Genomic DNA, 19,171 nt, shown 5'->3' on the forward strand with positions numbered 1-19,171 from the left:
TGTGTGAATGTTTGTTCATGCAGGAGCAGCTCCTGATCCAGATTGAGACCATGAGGGCAGAGAGTGAGCAGGGCAGGAGCCGGAGTAACTCCTTACTGCACGGGTAAACATCCCAGCCGTTGCCATGGTCACCCCGTCTGCTGTTTGGTTTGAAGGGGCCGTGTTATGGAAAATCGACTTTTTTGAGCTTTACTTCATGATATGATGTTATTCCTTCATCAAAAACTGGAGTGTTGCCTTTATTCTTTCACACATAGAAATCCTTTAATCTCCATGGCAACCATTCAGAACGAAAACACAGAGTTGGACCTAGCTCCTCCTCAGAGCTGCCCTACAGTTTCCCCGCTCAGCTCCTTCAGACTAGCCAGCAGCAATTAGCAAACAGCTGGTGGACCTGCTGAGCTCATTGTAGGAGCTGCTGCTCAGAGCAGCTCGGGTAAAAATCTTGTCAAAGGGTTAATAGAGGAGCCATGTTGGGATGACTTCCTGAAGGCGGAGCTTCATAAAGAGCAGGAGTTTTTAAAGTGACAGTGGCCCAATTTCAAGTGTTAAATTAAAAAGTCAAATTGGATATAACCAGCATTTTTATGAGATCTGAAGGTAAAATAGCTCCCTGATTGTGCTATAAGATGGCACTGTGTGCATCTTTAAGCTCTGGACTCACTCCCCCGCCAGGCGCTCTCAGCTGGGCAGCACTCCTGACTTCAGGTACCCGGTGTCGGCGTCCTCCATGATGGACAGCAACTCGGATCATTACGGCAGCGCTCTGGTTCTGAGACGGCCTCAGAAGGGCCGCGTGGCGGCGCTGCGGGACGAGCCGTCCAAGGTGAGCTGCTCTCATCCCCTGTGACTGTAAGCAGCAGGATCTGAGCCGAACCAGAACAGATTAAAGATCCGTTTCGCTCTCTGCAGCCTCTGACTTCTTTCCACTCTTCCTGTTTCTGCGATGCTCCAACTCTTTCTGACGATTCTCTTCTTTTCTGCTTCTTTTTGTTTGCTCCATCTGTGGACTTCAGCGACATGTAAGTCAGTCTGCTAGGCAACGCCGTCAGCGCTCGAGACTAAACCTCACCTGCCTCTTTGACCTCTGTCCTGTGGTTTTGAAACCGTGCTGGCGTTCCAAACATCACGCCCCCTGCTCTGTGTGTGTGTGTGTGTGTGTGTGTGTGTGTGTGTGTGACTGCAGGTGCAGACGCTGAACGAGCAGGAGTGGGAGCGCATGCAGCAGGCTAACGTCCTGGCTAACGTGGCCCAGGCCTTCGACACCGACATGGACGCGTCGGACCTGGAGGAGGACCGGGAGACCATCTTCAGCTCGGTGGACCTGCTGTCCCCGGGTCAGGCCGACGCCCAGACGCTCGCCTTGATGCTGCAGGAGCAGCTGGACGCCATCAACAATGAAATCAGGTTATTATCCTGAGTTCTGTTCTCAGTTCATCTCCAGTTAAAGTTTTCACCAAATCCTCACTTACTGCATTTTGCAATGTCATCATTTTAAGTTATTTTATTTTATATTGTTTATTTTTATTTAAAAATGTTTTATTCTATGCTATTTTTTAATTATTTTATATTATAATGTTATATTAATTGTATTTTGTTATTAATTAACTTTATATCATGTCATTAATTTGTATATGTATTTTATATTGTTTTATATCTTGGATATTATATTATATTATTATAATTTGTTCATTATTTTATATTGACTATTTTATTATTTTGTACATTATATTTTTTCTTATTTTCTCCTATATTTATTTTTAGATTTTATTTAATATTATGTAATCTCACATTATATTTTTGTTTTAAATAATTTTTATGTAGCATTACAGTTTTAATAATATTACAATGCATAGATTTTTAAAAATCATATTTCGAAGTAGATGCTACAAACATCTGGCTTTATAGCTGCGTTCCATGCAAAAGTTTTTCTGCTCACATTTTGTTGCACTAAACCAGCAACATTTCATTTTTTTATTTTTGTTGTGAAATGTTTTGTGTAGTTGTTAATTAGAAGGACAATAACTGGTTTAATGTGAAACTAGAACTGCTTTTCCACCATTCCTGGAACATTAATCTAATATTTCCTCTCTTCACCCCGGCAGGATGATCCAAGAGGAGAAGGAGAGCACGGCGGTCCGAGCGGAGGAGATCGAATGCCGTGTCGGCGGCGGCAGCGACGGCGGCCTTGGAGGGCGTTTCCGCTCGCTCAGCTCCATCCCGCCGTCTCTGTGCGGCGGCTCATCGCTGGGCGGATCGCCGCCCAACTCGGGCCAGTCCACCCCCAGACGCATTCCCCGCAGCCCCAACAGGGAACTGGACCGCATGGGGGTCATGACCCTGGTAATGTCACCCAGTTAAACATTAAGCCCTCTGATAGCTTTAGACAGTTAATAACTGTTTCTGCCTCTGCCTGTAGCACTATTGTTATGAGCCTTACATCATCCAGAGCTCCCTGTCCCAGCAGACACTAACTTACCTGCCGTATGGTGCTGCGGGCTTCAGCCCCCCCCCTCAGGCCTGTAGCTATGCCCCGTACTTCCAGGTACCTGCAGAGGATCAGCCTCCTGGGTGGGTGCAGCCTGTCACTTCCTCTGCCTTCTGAGCTGCTGGAAAACCTGGAATCTGTGGAATGTTGCACTTTTGTTTGCATTTGTTGATGCGCCAAACAGGAAGTGTGAGTTTTTGAAAGTCCTGCCTCTCTCTGCACCTCTGGAGAAGGTTTTATTATCTTTGAGTTGTGTGGAATCGAAGTGATACCAAGAAGAAACCTGAAACAGGCTGAGCTTCGGTTAGCTTCAGAGTTCCTTTCTGACGGCGCGTGTGTTTCTGGAAACTGTTCCAAAATAAAAGCTTTGAAGAAGAATAAAATGTTACGGTTGCGTCTGTTTCAGAGCTTCTCATCTTTGGATGATTTCTTGTTTTAATGAAACTGATTGTTAGGAATAATTCCTGACTGACGGACTGGAAGAAAGGGAACATTTTTGCTAATTAAGTGAATTTTTCCTCTTCCTGTTTCCTTTTTGTAGCTGGTAATCAGTCGCTCAGCCCGGCCGGGCGGAGGAAATGAGTGATTAGGTATTTTTCTCTGGGGGGCTCAGAAATGTGGCACGCTTGTGGTTTATTTGCTCTTCTAATGCCAGGTTTGTGAGGAATGTAGGAGGGAATAAATCCTCCCATGTTTTTTTTTTCTCTTTGCGAAGGGAAATTATTACTGCAGCGGCGACGAGTCGTAAATTTAGGAGCTATTCTTTGCTCTCTTGCTTTTTCACAGCTAACCCTGTCAAACGGTTGTTTTTAGACTGAATAACAACTGAATGAAGTCGGCTGCACCCATCCTCCTCCAGCCTGCGTGGTTTGCTGCTGTCCTCTAACTGTGTGCAGTGCTGCTTCTGCAGAGCTTCTTTTAATATAAGTAGTAAAACAGTAAAACAGCCTCTGATCGTATGGAGTTGTGTGTTTAACACTGACCACAGATTAAAACTCTGGGTGTTCTGCTGGTTTCCTGTTTAAGTGTGGCTTTAGTCCAGCTCTGACCTGCTGCTCACTAACTGCTCTTCTCCTCTCCTCTCATTTTTCTGCCACGCTTCAGCCTAGTGACCTGCGCAAGCATCGCAGGAAGGTAAACTAGAGAGCTGCTTTACAGGAGCCAACACCCTCCATCATCGTCTTTACATCCTGTTCTGTCTCGTCTCCCAAACGTTTCACTCATAAGTTGGCTTTTGTTTTTCCTTCCCTTATGGTAATTTGAGTTCTTTGTTTGTTTTGTTGTTTATTTTCACGTTTCAACAGGAAGTCGGTGTGAAACTTTAGGTTGCAGGAATGAAAGTCCATATTATGCAAGATGCTAAACTGTTTTAAAGAGAGAACTTTCCACTGCTGGTGTCTGGTTTAAGTACTGCGGTTACAGATTTATATTTTAGCTCATTATTATTCCTAAAGTCTTTCTAATGCAGATTTGCAAAACTGGATTAGAATTTTTTTTTTAAAGACTTTATTCCTCCAGCCTGATGCATGTTTTTTTTTGGGTTAGGGTTAGGGTAAGGGTTTTTAAGGGGGAGGGGGGGGGACTGCTTTTGGTTGCTATACAGGTGGTTGAGGATTTCTTTCTCTTTGGGCATTTTTTAATTATTCGTAGCCATAGCAACAAGGTGGTTTACACCTGGGAACCTGCAGAGGTCAGTGTGCAAAGTAGGATTCTTCCCAAAATGGAGAGTATTGCGTACAAACAGAGCGTCCTCAGACTATGACGCAACAATGTAATCTCTTCAGTCAGAGGCTTCTTCAGAGCTGCAGGATTACAGACTGCTACAGGAGATCATCCCTTCCCACAGTAATCAGTTCACATAACAGATTTTTGAGGAAACATGAGTTACATCATTTAATTTCCCTCTGGGATTAATTCAATATTTTTGAATTGAGTACATTAATGTTGCATGTAACAATCAGCTGCATCAGTCTGTTAAATCCAGTAGATTAATGGAAATAACTGGGATTTCTGACGTAAAATAAGAATGAAATGTTTCTTTACACTCCTGTGTGCTGTGCTGTCCCAGCTGCTCCTGTTCAGGGATCTGCTTTGTGACGTTTCTGCTTTGTGACGTTTCTGCTTTGTGACGTTTCTGCTTTGTGACGTTTCTGCTTTGTGACAGCGCTGGTCGGGTCACCAGTACCTGCACCTTCTGCTTTTTGTTTCCCCTCAAACTGTTGCAGCATCACTCGTCTCTCTGTGTGTCTCAGTCTTCGCAGGACGACAAGGCCACCATCAGGTGTGAGACGTCGCCCCCCACCACGCCGCGCTCCATGCGCCTGAACAGGGAGCTGGGACACGCGTCCAGCCATGAAGACATCAGAGACATTCGAGGGTAGGAGTTGATCTGATTTCTGACCCGTGGGCTGTCCTGCTTCCTGCTGTTTGGTTTTGAAATGGCTCCCTCTGGTGTCTGAAGGCTGGGAGGCCTGCAGGACGGCCAGGGCAGCAACCCCAGCAGCAGCAACAGCAGCCAGGACTCGCTCAACAAAGCAGCCAAGAAGAAGAGCATCAAGTCCTCCATCGGACGCCTGTTTGGGAAGAAGGAGAAAGGCCGGCCCAGCGGTCCTGGGAAGGACTCGCCGAGCCAAGGTTCAGCTCTTCGTTTTTATTTGTCATCATTTGTTTCATTTGTTTGGATTAAAGTGAACGTGTCATGTTGATATGAATGAAAAGGCAATACATATTCCCATGTGACGTCACACGTCCAGGAACTTTGTGGCCGGCAGCCATCTTGTCACGACAGTTGCTGTGGCGTTGCTATGACAACATTAAACAAGCCACAAGCTTAAGACTCATTCTCTATCTAATTTCTTAACAATATCAGAACATTAAAACTGTTACTCAGTACAATGTTTGAGTGCTCTTTCTGTGGTTCATCTACGCTTTACGCTGCGCTTGCCTACCAAGATGGCGGTTCAGTGACGCAGGCAGTCGATTATCCACAGAGGAGATTGTCAAGAAAACACAAAAAAAATTCAAGTAGAAGGTTTTAAATCGTCAGTTGAGTCTGAAGTCTTTTGAATGCAATTCCAAGTTCGACTCGAGTCCGAGTCCCAAACTCCAGTCCCATCTCTGAGTTTAAAACCACCTGCAGCATTTATTAGAAAGATACCAGAGTATTAGCTTGGATCGGTGGATCTGATCTCTGCGTGGATTGTGTGTTTGCAGCCGGCACCCCTGATGCAGACGGATCTCCAAAGGACGGTCTGGGAATGGGAACGTTAGGAGGTCCGTCTGAGAAGAACAGGAAGCTCCAGAAGAAGTGAGTTTTCTGCTTCCTGCTGTTTAAAACGCACCATTCTGCTGCGCAGGACACCACTAATGCACAACATCATGAGCAGTGTGTTCAGTTTAATGCTGCTTCACGCTCACTCCTTCCACTTCATCACAGCCAGCACCAGAACAATTCACTGTTTCCCTTCCGTTGTGTTTCTGAGCAGGCACACCACAGGCACCATAAATATTGTTGCTTCCATGATTTGGCATCAGTTCATTGTTTTCTGTTTTGTTTGCCCACCCTCCTCCTCTTTTCCACCATCCTCCTCTCATTCCATGAGTAGTCCAAAGACCGGGTAAGTTGCTTCACGTTGCCTCGTCTTCCTCCCATTCTTGGCTTCACTCTTCCCCAGCCAGTAACTCTCCAGGACCCCACACAGCTGTCCCTCTGAATGCCTGTTGGTTTTCCATGCTGCTCTCTACCTTCCTTCCACAGAGGAGCTTCACTAACAGGAATGTGTGTGTTTGTGTTTGTGTGTGTGTGTGTGTGCGCGTGTGTGCGTGTGTGTGTGTGTGCGCGTGTGTGTGGGCGTGTGTGTTTGCTGCTTTTCACTGGGAGAACATTTCCACCTCCCAGAAAGTTCTGATTGGATTTTTGTGTGACCTAATTTCAATGTTAGATTTTATTCTGGTTTAAATTTGTCGATGCTGCAGCCCCACCTAGTGGTTAAACATATACAATGTGTTTGAGTCTTGTAGCAACAGTTCAGACCTCTGCTAGGTCATTACAGGTCAGGATGTGCATGTCATGTTCCTGCAGATTTATTCTCAACCTGTTTCATGAAGCTCTGTTCCCAGTTAGCTGCAGCAGCTAGCAGAACTAGCGTTAAAACGTGAAACCCTGCAGTGGGTGTTTCCCAGAACTCCTCCCAGGTTTCCCTTTCTGTTTCCTCTCAAACTCCTGCTCTTGGTTCTGAGTGTGCATGTCACTGACAGCTTTTGGGATTTAAACGGTGAATATGACTGACTGCATGTTGGAAACACTACAGGCTTTCAGATTGTCTGCAGGAATTTGTTAATTTGATGGTTTTTGTGTGACAGGCATAAGTTACTGGAAGAGGCTCGCAGGCTGGGCCTGCCATTCGCCCAGTGGGACGGACCCACCGTGGTGGCCTGGTTAGAGGTAGGAAAATTCAAATTAAAGTTAAGTTTCAGGGCAAACTGTTAACTATTATCTTTGTAAATAAAACTTGTGACTTCAAACTGACAGTTTAGAAAGAGAACTGAATCAGTTTATTTGAATCTTGAGAACTGAATTGTGTGTATTGCTCACCGGGTTTTCCTGGGTAGAATCAGGATCTGTATTAATATCAGGAATCCTCCTCAGCATATTTTATCTGGTTCACTGACCAGATTAGAAAACAGGTAGCTCCAGTAGAAAACATGTGGAACCAGTTTGATTTCCAGTTTACTGACCTGCTCCGTCTCCCTGCTGCCTCCTGGTGGCCAGCTGTGGGTGGGCATGCCGGCCTGGTACGTGGCGGCGTGCCGAGCCAACGTGAAGAGCGGGGCCATCATGTCGGCGCTGTCCGACACGGAGATCCAAAGAGAAATCGGAATCAGCAACCCTCTGCACCGCCTCAAGCTGCGCCTGGCCATCCAGGAAATCATGTCCCTCACCAGCCCGTCGGCCCCGCCCACCTCCAGAACGGTACCGCCCTATTCATCCTCACACACACACACACACTGCTCTCACACACACTTTATCCCCTCAGTGCTCCGTTCACACACTCCTGGCATTTTTTACAGCATGTTTTTAATGCATTAACATTTTTAACACGCACTAATGAGTCACTTTTGTCTTTTTCTAACAACCAATTCTCCCCGGTTTGTTTTGTTTTTCTCCTTCCTGCCTTGTTTCTGTCCTTCATCACTGTTTCCGTTCTGCACTCTTCTGGTTGGGGGGTGTCACATGGTCAGTCTACAGGAAACGTTTGGGTCACACATGAGGAGATGGAAAGTTTGGCAGCCACGCCTCCCACGGTTAGTCCACCCGGATGAGCTGGGCGCCGCTGCTGCTGGCGTCTGCTTCAGGCCGCCCGCAGATCCTCGGGCCGCCTGCAGGACTTCAGGCCGCCTGCAGGACTTCGGGCCGCCTGCAGATCCTCGGGTCGCCTGCAGATCCTCGGGTCGCCTGCAGATCCTCGGGTCGCCTGCAGATCTTTGGGTCGCCTGCAGATCTTTGGGTCGCCTGCAGATCCTCGGGTCGCCTGCGGATCCTCGGGTCGCCTGCGGATCCTCGGGTCGCCTGCAGGGCCATCGCTCCCTTCTTTCTGTTCAGCTAGCCGATTCTGTCCTGCTGGTTTAGTTTGTGTTTGTGCCTCATAGTTGATTAGTTTTTTAAATAATAATTTCTTCATTTCTTCTTTGCTTTCCTATTTAGAATGGTGCTAAGATACGTTTCTGTGTAACCAGGCAGTTTTTATGGTGATTTTATTCTCCCACCACTGTTGGTTCATTGTGATCATTATGCATTAAAGCCCCTTTCAGACATTTGGTCGTAGCTAAAGGCCCCTCCTGGATAATCTCAGAGTTTCCATCAGGTGTTTTCAAGGTTTGCAAATGTTTGATTTCTGCATTAAGTCCTTGAAAGTTCTTGACATTCAAACTGCACAGTTTTGTAATAATTTGCAATCTTGAGTAAAAGCCTAAACATGGAAAAAGTTATTTAAACCAGATATTTTCATAAACCTCATAAAAAGACAAACGTATAATATTAATTCAGACATTCCTTATTTTTATCTCCAACGTGTGGAACTGGAATAGTTTGAAAGTGTAAATATCCTGGATTTCCTTCCTGAAGGCTCTGGGTTGGAGCCAACACTGATCATAAGTCACAGCGTAATTAACCTCTAAAAACACATTTCAAGTCAGAGCAATGCCACATTTGATTAAAAAATAAACCCTGGAGTCTGAATCTTATCTGATTGACCCTCTGATTGATTAGGATGATCACATCCTGCAGATTATTGGAGAAACTTTAGTCATGGATCATGAAGTGAACTGTGATCTGAAAAATAATTTAAAAATTGGTCCTAATCTAGATACTTTAATCTGATGAAACTAAGCATTATATGTATAGCAGCAAAAACAATTGTCCCTCCTTCTCCAAACTGTCAGATCTGTTTACAGTCAAATCCCCCTTTGAGTAAAAAGCATTTCACAGACATGAATGAATGAGGAGCAGCAGACGTGGCTGGATAAACACTCACTGCGTCTGAAAAGGGCTTTAATTGGCAGAGATCTGAAATGATGCAACAGTTAAAAAGATCAACGCCTGAACTTGTTTATTTTAGATCAAGTCAGAACAACTCAGGTTTTCTTTAATCAAATAAATGAAGCCGTCTTTCATAGCTTTATTCCTGCCTTTGTTTTGATTTTTTTTTTTTTTATTATTTTTTTAGTATTTTTCACGTGAAGCTGCTCTAACCCTTCACGGCCGCCTCACTAACGCCACGCCTTTCTGTTCTTCTCACCATGCTCACTCTAACCACGCTAACACCAGGAGGATGAGGAGGGCAGCTGGGCCCAGGTTGGCACACATCCCCCAGAACCCGGCTTTTATTCTGATGGACCCGTAGCATGGGCTCACTGAGCAGCTGCTTCTTCACTATTAAAAAATCAGAAATAATAAAACAGCTGAATAAATACTGTAAAGACTAAAATACTTCAGAAGCAAACTGATGCGACTGTCAATGTAAAGTTAAGAAAATGAGACCCAGTTTTATAAAATTAACTGTTTAAAGGTGGAACTCCTTACTTTGAGTCTTCATCACTCAATTTATTTCATGTTTCATGTTGTGTTTCCCCGTCACCTTCATCACACTGCAAGAGCACTTTAACTTTGAGACCATTTAGAGCGTTTGGCTTCTCTAATTACATTTTTCTACATAAATTCTAAAACACTAATTTACTTGTTGAAATTCAAGTAGATGTTCATATTCATGCTTTTATTTTGAAGTGGGTGGAGGCTGTTTACGTAGCAGTTCCTTTTCCTCTCGCTTTAGTAAATTTAAGTTTATTCTTTTCCCAGAATGCACTGCTGCTGTAGTTCCACAGGAAACAGTTAACCACGGTCAGTTAGGCTGAATCACCAACAGAATTGGCAAAACCCAACATTTCTAAAACTGAAGCTGAGTGGAAGTTTTGTCACGGAGAATCACAAACTGTACAGGTAGATGTGTAATGACCCCGGTTAGCCTGCCGAGGGCGATATAACACATGTCGATGTATGGTGGGTAGCGTTAATGCAGCTAACTTTTTAGTTAGCATTAGCCACCACTGGGAATTATATTAACTCCAGTGAATATTTACAACAGCAGTGATATAAGAACATGTATCGTTAAAATGTTTATTTTGGGACTTTGTTTGTTTAACTTGTTGCATCTGCTTTAATATTACTATTGGCTTTATTCATGTTAAATATATATATTTACTAGAATATATAATATGTACATTTTTCTTATTGATAACAGTTAACAGAAAAATTAACAATAATTCTCTTATTGTTAGATATCTGACAAAAAAAAACAAAAAACACAAGACATAAAGAAAATAATGTGGACAGTAAAATATTTATTGAGTCAACCGGGTAAGAAAAAGTCCATTTTTGACTCCCTGAAATTAGTTAAGAACTCAGATTTACATCAAATACTTTTTTATGCAAGAGGTCTGGTATAAGTTTACATATTTTAACACAATAGTTTAAAAAATGCCTGATGAGTTAATTTTCTGTATGCTTCTTGTTATTTTAATGCATTTTGTTGATGTTCAAACTTCAACCACATATTATCTTATTTTATCAGGATTTTCCTTTAGACTCTGACGTTTATAAAATATTATTCAACATCTTTATAAAAAGAATAAAATCATAAAACATTTGTTTTTGGCATCTTTAGCCAAAGACTTTAATGTAAAGAATCTTTTGGTCTCTAAAGGTTTCCTCTCATTTTGCTGTTGACCTGCGAGTTCTGGAACCAGAACATTGGAGGATTATTTTCTTTCTGACGCTCTAAGCCCAGTTTGTTGTGGCTCTGCAGACGCTGGCGTACGGAGATATGAACCACGAGTGGATCGGGAACGAGTGGCTGCCCAGCCTGGGTCTGCCTCAGTACCGCTCCTACTTCATGGAGTCCCTGGTGGACGCCCGCATGCTGGACCACCTGACCAAGAAGGACCTGAGGGGGCAGCTGAAAATGGTGGACAGCTTCCACAGGTACGGCTCAGCAGCTTGAACAGGAAATGGTCTCGGCTCTAAGTGAGAGGGTGGCGCCTCCTCTGGTGAAGGGCTGCAACCTCAGACACCCGTCTAAATGTTTGGATGGGTTGTGCTGAAAAATGAACATTTCCCTCTGGGATTCATTAAGTATGTTAATCCATTCATTCATTCATTCATGGAGAGATTATTAAATCGAATCAGTTTTGGTTCCTACAGCCTGAAAAGTGTTTGGACTTCCACATTATTCCCCATCCTGTTTAAATCCTGCATCCATCCCAACTTTCTCAGTTCCTGACTGACTGACTGTCTTTCTCTCTTGCTTGCTGGAATCCTGACCTCTGTGGAAAACGCTGCTATGAACTCATTGCAGCTTTTGAAGTTTACCTGTAAAATAAACAGAACTCTGGAATTTTAACTTGGAAAAGAGAAGAAACCCAAACAGTATGGTTCTGATAGTAACAGATAAAATGTTGACCAGGAACATGAGAGAACATTTAAACAAGAATAATTTACTATTTTAAAGCATGAAATTCACATTTTCTGCTGTAATTAAACAGAATCACTGATGTTTTCTCTTGTTTCCTGTTTTTATAATAAGTTGCTTTATTTATAAAATATCCAGGGATGAACAGTAAAAGCAAAAACACTCTTCATTTACAATAGAGCTCAGTTCATTTTGTGTAGATTTTACTTTAGTGGGAAAAAGGTGTTAAATATTTAGTTATTAAATGTTTAGCATACGTGTAGACTGACAGTGTGTGTGTGTGTGCGTGCGTGTGTGTGTGTAAACTTGACCCAACTGCTGTGTTTGTGCAACAGGAACAGCTTCCAGTGTGGTGTGATGTGTCTGCGGCGGCTGAACTACGACAGGAAGGAGCTGGAGAGGCGGAGAGACGAGTCCCAGCTGGAGCTTTCAGGTAACAAACCGCCTGACCAGCTCCTCCTGCTGGTGGCTCCCTGACACTGCAGGTTTCAGAAAACACACCCAAGCTACAAAAACTAGGAAAACTAATTTTCTTGACAGTTTAGCACACATTAAATTTTCTCCACAGCCAACTTCCTGGTGCATCTAAATATAAAAATGAATTGTTTTCAGGAAAAGGTCTCGGCTTCAGTTCTGGTCATTGGAGAAAAATCAGTTTGAGGTTCACAGAGAAAGAACAGGAGAACCTTTTGAGAAAGCTGCAGTGTTTCCTCTAGATGTTCTAGACCTATTGGACCAGGTTCCACCACAGAACCGGTCCACAGAACCGATCCAGCTCTTTAAACAATGTTGTGTGGTAGCGTAGTCCATCGGCCAAAAAGGTGAAAAGAAAGCAACACGAGTTGCCAGGTCCAAGTTGCTCTGGGGGATTTTATTGCTCAACATTGTTTTGTTTTCTGACATCCACCCAAAGTGTCCATAAGCTGTTATTTTTATACAAAATAAACGACACACCTGCTCTTCATTAGAGAAAACTGGTCAAACCAACAAAATCTAGACAAAGAATCAGGAATAAGATTAGAATCTAATTTACAAACTCATAAATTAGTTTGAGTTTGTAAGAGAGACATTTTTTATCTCGGCAAAATATTTTTGAGTTTCCTTACTACAGGGCAACTCGAAAGTTACTTAAAGGAAAACAAATGATACAAAACAAAAAAGAAAACTCCATTTTGTTGAACCGGTGATGCAATTAGTGACATCATACATATTAAAACAGGAAATGCTGTGCTGGCCCCGCCCACACACCTGCTCAGGCTGTAGTATTTAAAGGGACTAACCATGACGAGTATAAAAGAAACTAATGAAGAACTTACCAGAAATGCACCTTAAAACAAACTTTCAAAAGTGTTTATCTAAAGGTTTAGTGTTGTTGGTTTAAAAAAGGCGTATTGATGTAGACTGCAATGAAATGCTACCAAACCAACCTGGGACAGTGATTGAAGAAAGTTACAACCGCAGTGTTTAAATGAAGCATTATGATCAAATGTAGACAGAAGAGATAAACCAGATTAATGAACAACAGCTGCAAACCCTCAGCAGGTTGATCCACTGGAGGAGCTCAAACGTCCCACCAGTGGTACACCTACCGCGGTTTGAGAACCGTGGAGAACAAAACAGGCTCTCTTTAAACAATGATGTTTGTGTTTCTGTCCCTTCAGACGTTCTGGTGTGGACCAACGAGCGCGTCATCGGCTGGGTCCAGGCCATCGGCCTCAAGGAGTACAGCAGCAACCTGTACGAGAGCGGCGTTCACGGAGCGCTGCTCGCCCTGGACGAAAGCTTCGACCACAACTCACTGGCTCTGCTGCTGCAGATCCCCACCCAGAACACACAGGTACACACACTGGTACACACACCAGAACACACAGGTACACACACTGGTACACACAGGTACACACACTGGTACACACACACACACACAGGTACACACACCAGAACACACAGGTACACACACCAGAACACACAGGTACACACCAGAACACACAGGTACACACACTGGTACACACACCAGAACACACAGGTACACACCCGCAGGTACACACACACACACACACACACACACACAGGTACACACAGGTACACACACCAGAACACACAGGTACACACACTGGTACACACACCAGAACACACAGGTACACACACTGGTACACACACCAGAACACACAGGTACACACACTGGTACACACACCAGAACACACACTCTGCATGTACTCGCCGCTGTGATGTAAACTTGTAGGCGGTGAAGGAAGTGGCCCCTGAAGTGGGCGGGGCTTCCTGAGTAGATGGGTGTGTCATCTGAAGATGATACTGTAAAATAATCTGAGAGTAAATATTGCAGTGGGACTAAACGGTTTTAGATTAAATACAACAGGAAAGTTTTAACGAGGAGTAAATATTCAGTGGAAAGTTTGATGAGGAAAAGATCAATAAATAAATATTAAATCTGAGATTAGGACTTTCCTATGTGGAAACTTGTTTGAACCTTAAATCCCAAATCAGGAGAGTTTCAATGTAAACAAGATGAAGACAACATGTAAACAAACTCTGACCTCCCAGCTTGATCCGTGACAGAACACGTCTCTCCGTCCTACAATAATGACCCCGGAGACGGAGACACATTCCTGCCCTAAAAGTGTTTCTCACTGCCAGAGTTCCTCCGGCTGTTTCAGTTCCTCTCGGCTCGTCTTCACCTGCTGCTCATGTTTTAACTTTAAATCCTGACAGGAATTCTGAGTTCATTGGAAGCTCAACATTATGGAGAAGGATTTTATTTTGAAAACTCGATTCAGAGCCATATCAAACTGGCATTAAATAGTTTCTTTAAAAAAAAAAAAGACTAGATACTTTATGTTTTTAAAACATAAAATGAAGTCAGTAAATTTTTATTCTAGGTATAGAATTAAAATAATTTAATAAATTATTTTGGTAATTATTTCTACTTTTTAATAAATGTACTCCATAAGTTATTTATTTATTGTAATTTCGCTCTCCTCTCTCCGTAACACTTCAGTGTTTTATTGAGTTTGCATTCGAATGTATCCTGTCTTTAAATTTTTTATATAGTTTTATTCTAATTAAAATATATATATATATATATATATATATATAAAGCAAGGCTTCTTTTAATTAATTATAAATGTTATAGAAACTATTTCCTTTTATAAAATATGTAATGCATATAAATATTTATAAAAAGTAAAGAAAAACAATAAAAAATACTAAGTAAATAAAAATGAAGAAGTTGTATATAAAATGTGAAAATACCAGATTAAACTCCATATAAATATAAAAAGGTGGACATTGTGACTTTTTCCAGTTTATTAAACTTCATGAACCAAACTGGGTTTTCAGTTTATCACTAAAGCTGGATCTGCCTGGTTTTAGAGTTACTGACTGAAACAAGGCTGCCAGTGAAAACCCTCCGATTATTATCATCACCACAATATTTATTTTTAGAAAACCAGATAACATTCACAGCGTTGATCCCTGCAGGGAAACCCTTATTTGTTTATTTGCAGTCTGTGGTTTATAGTTTACATATTTAAGCCGTAAAAACTGGTGGATGATGTGTTGGAACTCTACAGGTGCCAAAAAACAGGAGTTGCTCAAGGTTTCATGACCAAAATCGATAAATTGCATGTAAAGATGCGTCTGTTGTGTACCTGCAGGCCAGAGCGGCGCTGGAGCGCGAGTACAGCAGCCTGATGTCCGTCGGCGCGGACAGGAAGGTGGAGGAGGTGAGAAACCGACAAACTGTTGGTAAGACCCGCTCTCAGGATGACCGTCCGCCATCTTTCCTCCAGGATGACGACAAGAACTTCCGGCGCGCTCCCTCATGGAGGAAGAAGTTCAGGCCCAAAGACATGAGGGGAATGTCTCTGGGTGCGTCCGACACGCTGCCTGCTAACTTCAGAGTGACGAGCAGCAGCGCCGCGTCGCCCTCCGCGCAGCCAAAGAGGAGCCCCATGGACGGTAAGCGGCAGGAGCCAAGCTTCTCCCTGCATGTCTCTACTTTTTTCTGACTGGAGTAAAATAGATCTGAAGAGTCGTTGGGCTCAGACTACTCCTGTTGATCTTGATTCTTGTTGAATGGCTTTGCTGAGCTGCTCATTCTCACTAACGGCATGTCTTTGCATGCGGTTTGACCAACATGGCAACGCAGGAGGTCAGTCTATACAGAGGCTGGACACTGCCACAGTCAGGACCTACTCTTGTTAACACAACGGTAAGGTCACACACACCAGCTGTCAAGATTCACATAGAAGCAGCATCTGTACGGAGCTCAGTCAGTGCCATCTGAGAAAATTAAACAGGTTGTAGTTTTGGAAACATGAAGTTTTTCGCTCTAAAAGTGAATAGATTATTACTCCCAGGTTTAACATTTCCTAGATGAACAAAAATAGTGGTAGAAAGTGATCAAAATTTTAGTTTTATTTTTTGACAAAGTAAGCAACATTTTCAATTCAAAAAACCCCTTTTGTTGCCAACGTTTTGAATAAATAGACATAGGAGCTCAGCAAGAAATATAATTCTAGGTTTTAATCTGTTCTTCTGGTTCATTAACCACCAGATGGGAGCAAAGTGTTATTCTACTTATCCAGCTTTCCAGAGTTTCAAGACTTCTTTAGAAATGTGGATGCTGACATTAGCATTAGCAGATGCATGTTTAGCATTGAGACAATATTTGATAACCTCTTTTAGGACAACTTGAACAACAATAGTCTAAACTGACCCTCCAATCCGGTCAGTTTAGAAGCAGAAATGAACCCCCAGTGAGCAGAAAGAACCAGTTTCATCATCCATTGCTGTTGGTGGATGTGCATCAGATTTATAGACTTACCAGAAACAATCAAAAAAAAAGTGATTAATTCCTTTAAAATTTTAACACATTGAGATTTATGTAATTAATCAAAAACTAATGCGATGAATTTCTGGTTCTAACAATATAATAAAAGTATAAAGATGTCCTGGACATGCTTTTTAGGTTTTCTTGTTGGCAATTCTGGAGCTCCGTATCTGTTTCCCTGCATTACTCATCTGAAAGCAGCTTTCTTATGTCAGAAGTTTCTGCTTTAATAACACAATTTACGCCTCTTCTCTCTCTTCCCGTCTCATCCATCCATCCATCCCTCCACCCATCATCCATCCATCATCTCATCCCTCCATCCATCCCTCCATCCATCCATCCATCATCCATCCATCCATCCATCCATCCATCCCTCCACCCATCATCCATCCACCCATCCATCCATCCATCCACCCATCATCCATCCATCATCTCATCCCTCCATCCATCCCTCCATCCATCCATCCCATCCATCCATCATCCATCCATCCATCCATCCATCCATCCATCCCTCCACCCATCATCCATCCACCCATCCATCCATCCATCCACCCATCCATCCATCCATCCATCCCTCCACCCATCATCTCATCCCTCCATCCATCCCTCCACCCATCATCCATCCACCCATCCATCCATCCACCCATCCATCCATCCATCCATCCATCCACCCATCATCCATCCACCCATCCATCCATCCATCCATCCATCCATCCATCCATCATCCCATCCATCCATCCATCCATCAATCTCATCCATCCATCCATCCCTCCATCCATCATCCCATCCATCCATCCACCCATCCATCCATCCATCCATCCATCCACCCATCATCCATCCACCCATCCATCCATCCATCCATCCATCCATCCATCATCCCATCCATCCATCCATCCATCAATCTCATCCATCCATCCATCCCTCCATCCATCATCCCATCTATCCATCCATCCATCCACCCCCCTCACCCCCCTGCTTCTGCCCTGCTGTCATTGGTCTCTCCTCCCCTCTCAGTTTATCCTCATTATTTCTATAGGTAGCCGCTGGTCAGAGGATGAAGGGGAATTCCCTGCATTCAGAACCAGGATGATGAACTGAAGCGAAACTAAAAAGGACGATTTTATTGATGGAGCAGATACTTCCTGAGAGGAAACTTTCTAGAATAATCTACGTTTTTACGATATTTATGTCAACCAATGGGACTCTTAATTGATTTGGAGTTATAATGTAACCTCTTTTTGCCTCTGTCTCCTTAATCAGCCCACTTTTTAAAACTGTTTGGTCTCAGATTTCTGTAACTGAATGTTTTTCTCGTCTGGAGTTTGTATATTTCCACCAGCAGACGTTTTATCTAATCTTTTTTATAATCCTGATTATTGACCAGATGTATGTTTTCCTTCTCTAATCATTGAATTTATTCTTAAGTGACTTTATTATGACATATAACTTAATTCATATCTTTTTGTAGCTCCTGCCCTGTGAGTTTATGTAAATGCGGCTCTTAGTTGTGTGAATATCAGATTAATCGCTGGAGTTTCATAAACTCTGAATTGTCTGTCGCCTTGAACCGAACTGCTGGCATGACGACAAATATCATGTGAAACAGATTTTTTCTGCTTTTCTTCTTTACTTTAATACAAAAACATGTTAATCCTCCAGAGTTGAAGCCATCTAACAGTAGCAGGAAACGATGCGCAGGCTGCTTTCAGTGAAATCAGACCTCCAGGTTTTATGAGGAAGCTTCCTCCATCCTTTCCCTGCAGATCCCTTTAATCCAGCCTTCCTAACCTCCGGAGAACCTGCAGACGTCCTCGCCGGTCCAGGCGGGCGCCTCGGGCTCCGTTAGCGGACCAAGTTCACCGAGGCCTCAGCTGATCCCTGCTGCATCACGTCCTCCCACAAACCTTTTATAAAGTTACTTTGTACTAAGATTTTATACCAAGCCTTATTGTTCTTAGCTCCTTTCCTGTCCCTTATTTATTATCAGTCATCCTCGTTGTCTCGTCCTGTTCGTTCCCCAGAAACACAGGTCCCAACGTCCGTCTCCATGGCGATGCAGAAGGAACCGACGTTTTTTTTTTTTTTCTTGTGATTTTAGTCATTTATGCACAAAGCAAATCATGTTGCTGTTTTTATTCCTGCTCCTCCTGTTGAATCTTCTGATCTTGTAACAATGATGTACAGTCTGAGTACTTATAAACTATTTTTATCACAGTATTATTTATTGCTTACTTTCAATAAAATACTGAAACTTATTTTCCACTGCAGATCCGAGGCTGAGCTTCAGTCTTCATGTTTCGTGTTGCGTTTGTTGGATTCACTCTGGTTTTAAGGATTTTTCTGACGGGATTCGTGACACTTTTTTCCCCTGTTTTCAGTTTATATCATTAAAACCAAATTAATTTTTGCCTTTTAATTATTTGAACCTCTGTGATAAAAAAAAAAATTACATACACAATTTTGAATGTGAGGATTTTTGTCTTATCCCAGAGAATGAAAATTATACATACAAGCTTAAATATATCCACAAGCACCAAATTTAGGGACCTGGATTTAAAGAAGTAGATCAGGAAGCAAAGAAATAAAAAAAATAAAAAAACAAACAAAAAAATCTACCGAACAAAAACGATTCCAGTTTTTAAAAAGCTCCATAATATTATTACTTTAATCCTGAACATGAGTGGATGGAAACTTCTGAGCAGCACCATGAATATTAAGGTCAGTAAAGCTCATCTTTACAAGTTAAACCAGAAAGCTGCAACTTGTAGTCCTACAAGCTGGAGTCTTAAAACTAGAGGAGAGAAAAAAAAA

General features: G+C 42.7%; 1 protein-coding gene across 18 annotated transcripts in view; it reads left to right on the forward strand.

The window, feature by feature from the left end:
* The window catches only part of ppfia1 (PTPRF interacting protein alpha 1), a 40,871-nt gene extending 22,256 nt beyond the window's left edge, over positions 1-18,615 (forward strand). Inside the window, exons 13-33 of one of the 18 annotated variants that reach the window (XM_044104119.1) lie at positions 24-103; positions 676-826; positions 1,017-1,022; positions 1,187-1,407; positions 2,106-2,343; positions 3,593-3,622; positions 4,741-4,865; positions 4,950-5,122; positions 5,702-5,795; positions 6,094-6,105; positions 6,851-6,932; positions 7,260-7,460; positions 7,730-7,792; positions 9,315-9,341; positions 10,849-11,024; positions 11,847-11,944; positions 13,173-13,348; positions 15,183-15,251; positions 15,318-15,486; positions 15,677-15,739; positions 17,375-18,615. In XM_044104119.1, coding sequence (XP_043960054.1) covers positions 24-103; positions 676-826; positions 1,017-1,022; positions 1,187-1,407; positions 2,106-2,343; positions 3,593-3,622; positions 4,741-4,865; positions 4,950-5,122; positions 5,702-5,795; positions 6,094-6,105; positions 6,851-6,932; positions 7,260-7,460; positions 7,730-7,792; positions 9,315-9,341; positions 10,849-11,024; positions 11,847-11,944; positions 13,173-13,348; positions 15,183-15,251; positions 15,318-15,486; positions 15,677-15,732 — 2,247 coding nt within the window. In that variant the 3' untranslated portion in view covers positions 15,733-15,739; positions 17,375-18,615. The remainder of the gene's footprint in view (positions 1-23; positions 104-675; positions 827-1,016; positions 1,023-1,186; positions 1,408-2,105; positions 2,344-3,592; positions 3,623-4,740; positions 4,866-4,949; positions 5,123-5,701; positions 5,796-6,093; positions 6,106-6,850; positions 6,933-7,259; positions 7,461-7,729; positions 7,793-9,314; positions 9,342-10,848; positions 11,025-11,846; positions 11,945-13,172; positions 13,349-15,182; positions 15,252-15,317; positions 15,487-15,676; positions 15,740-17,374) is intronic. The other 17 variants (XM_044104127.1, XM_044104101.1, XM_044104143.1 and 14 more) reach the window with 17 other exon arrangements.
* Positions 18,616-19,171: the final 556 nt, after the last annotated feature.

This window comes from Gambusia affinis, linkage group LG02, assembly GCF_019740435.1.
Source record: "Gambusia affinis linkage group LG02, SWU_Gaff_1.0, whole genome shotgun sequence".
Classification (NCBI taxonomy): Eukaryota; Metazoa; Chordata; class Actinopteri; order Cyprinodontiformes; family Poeciliidae; genus Gambusia; species Gambusia affinis.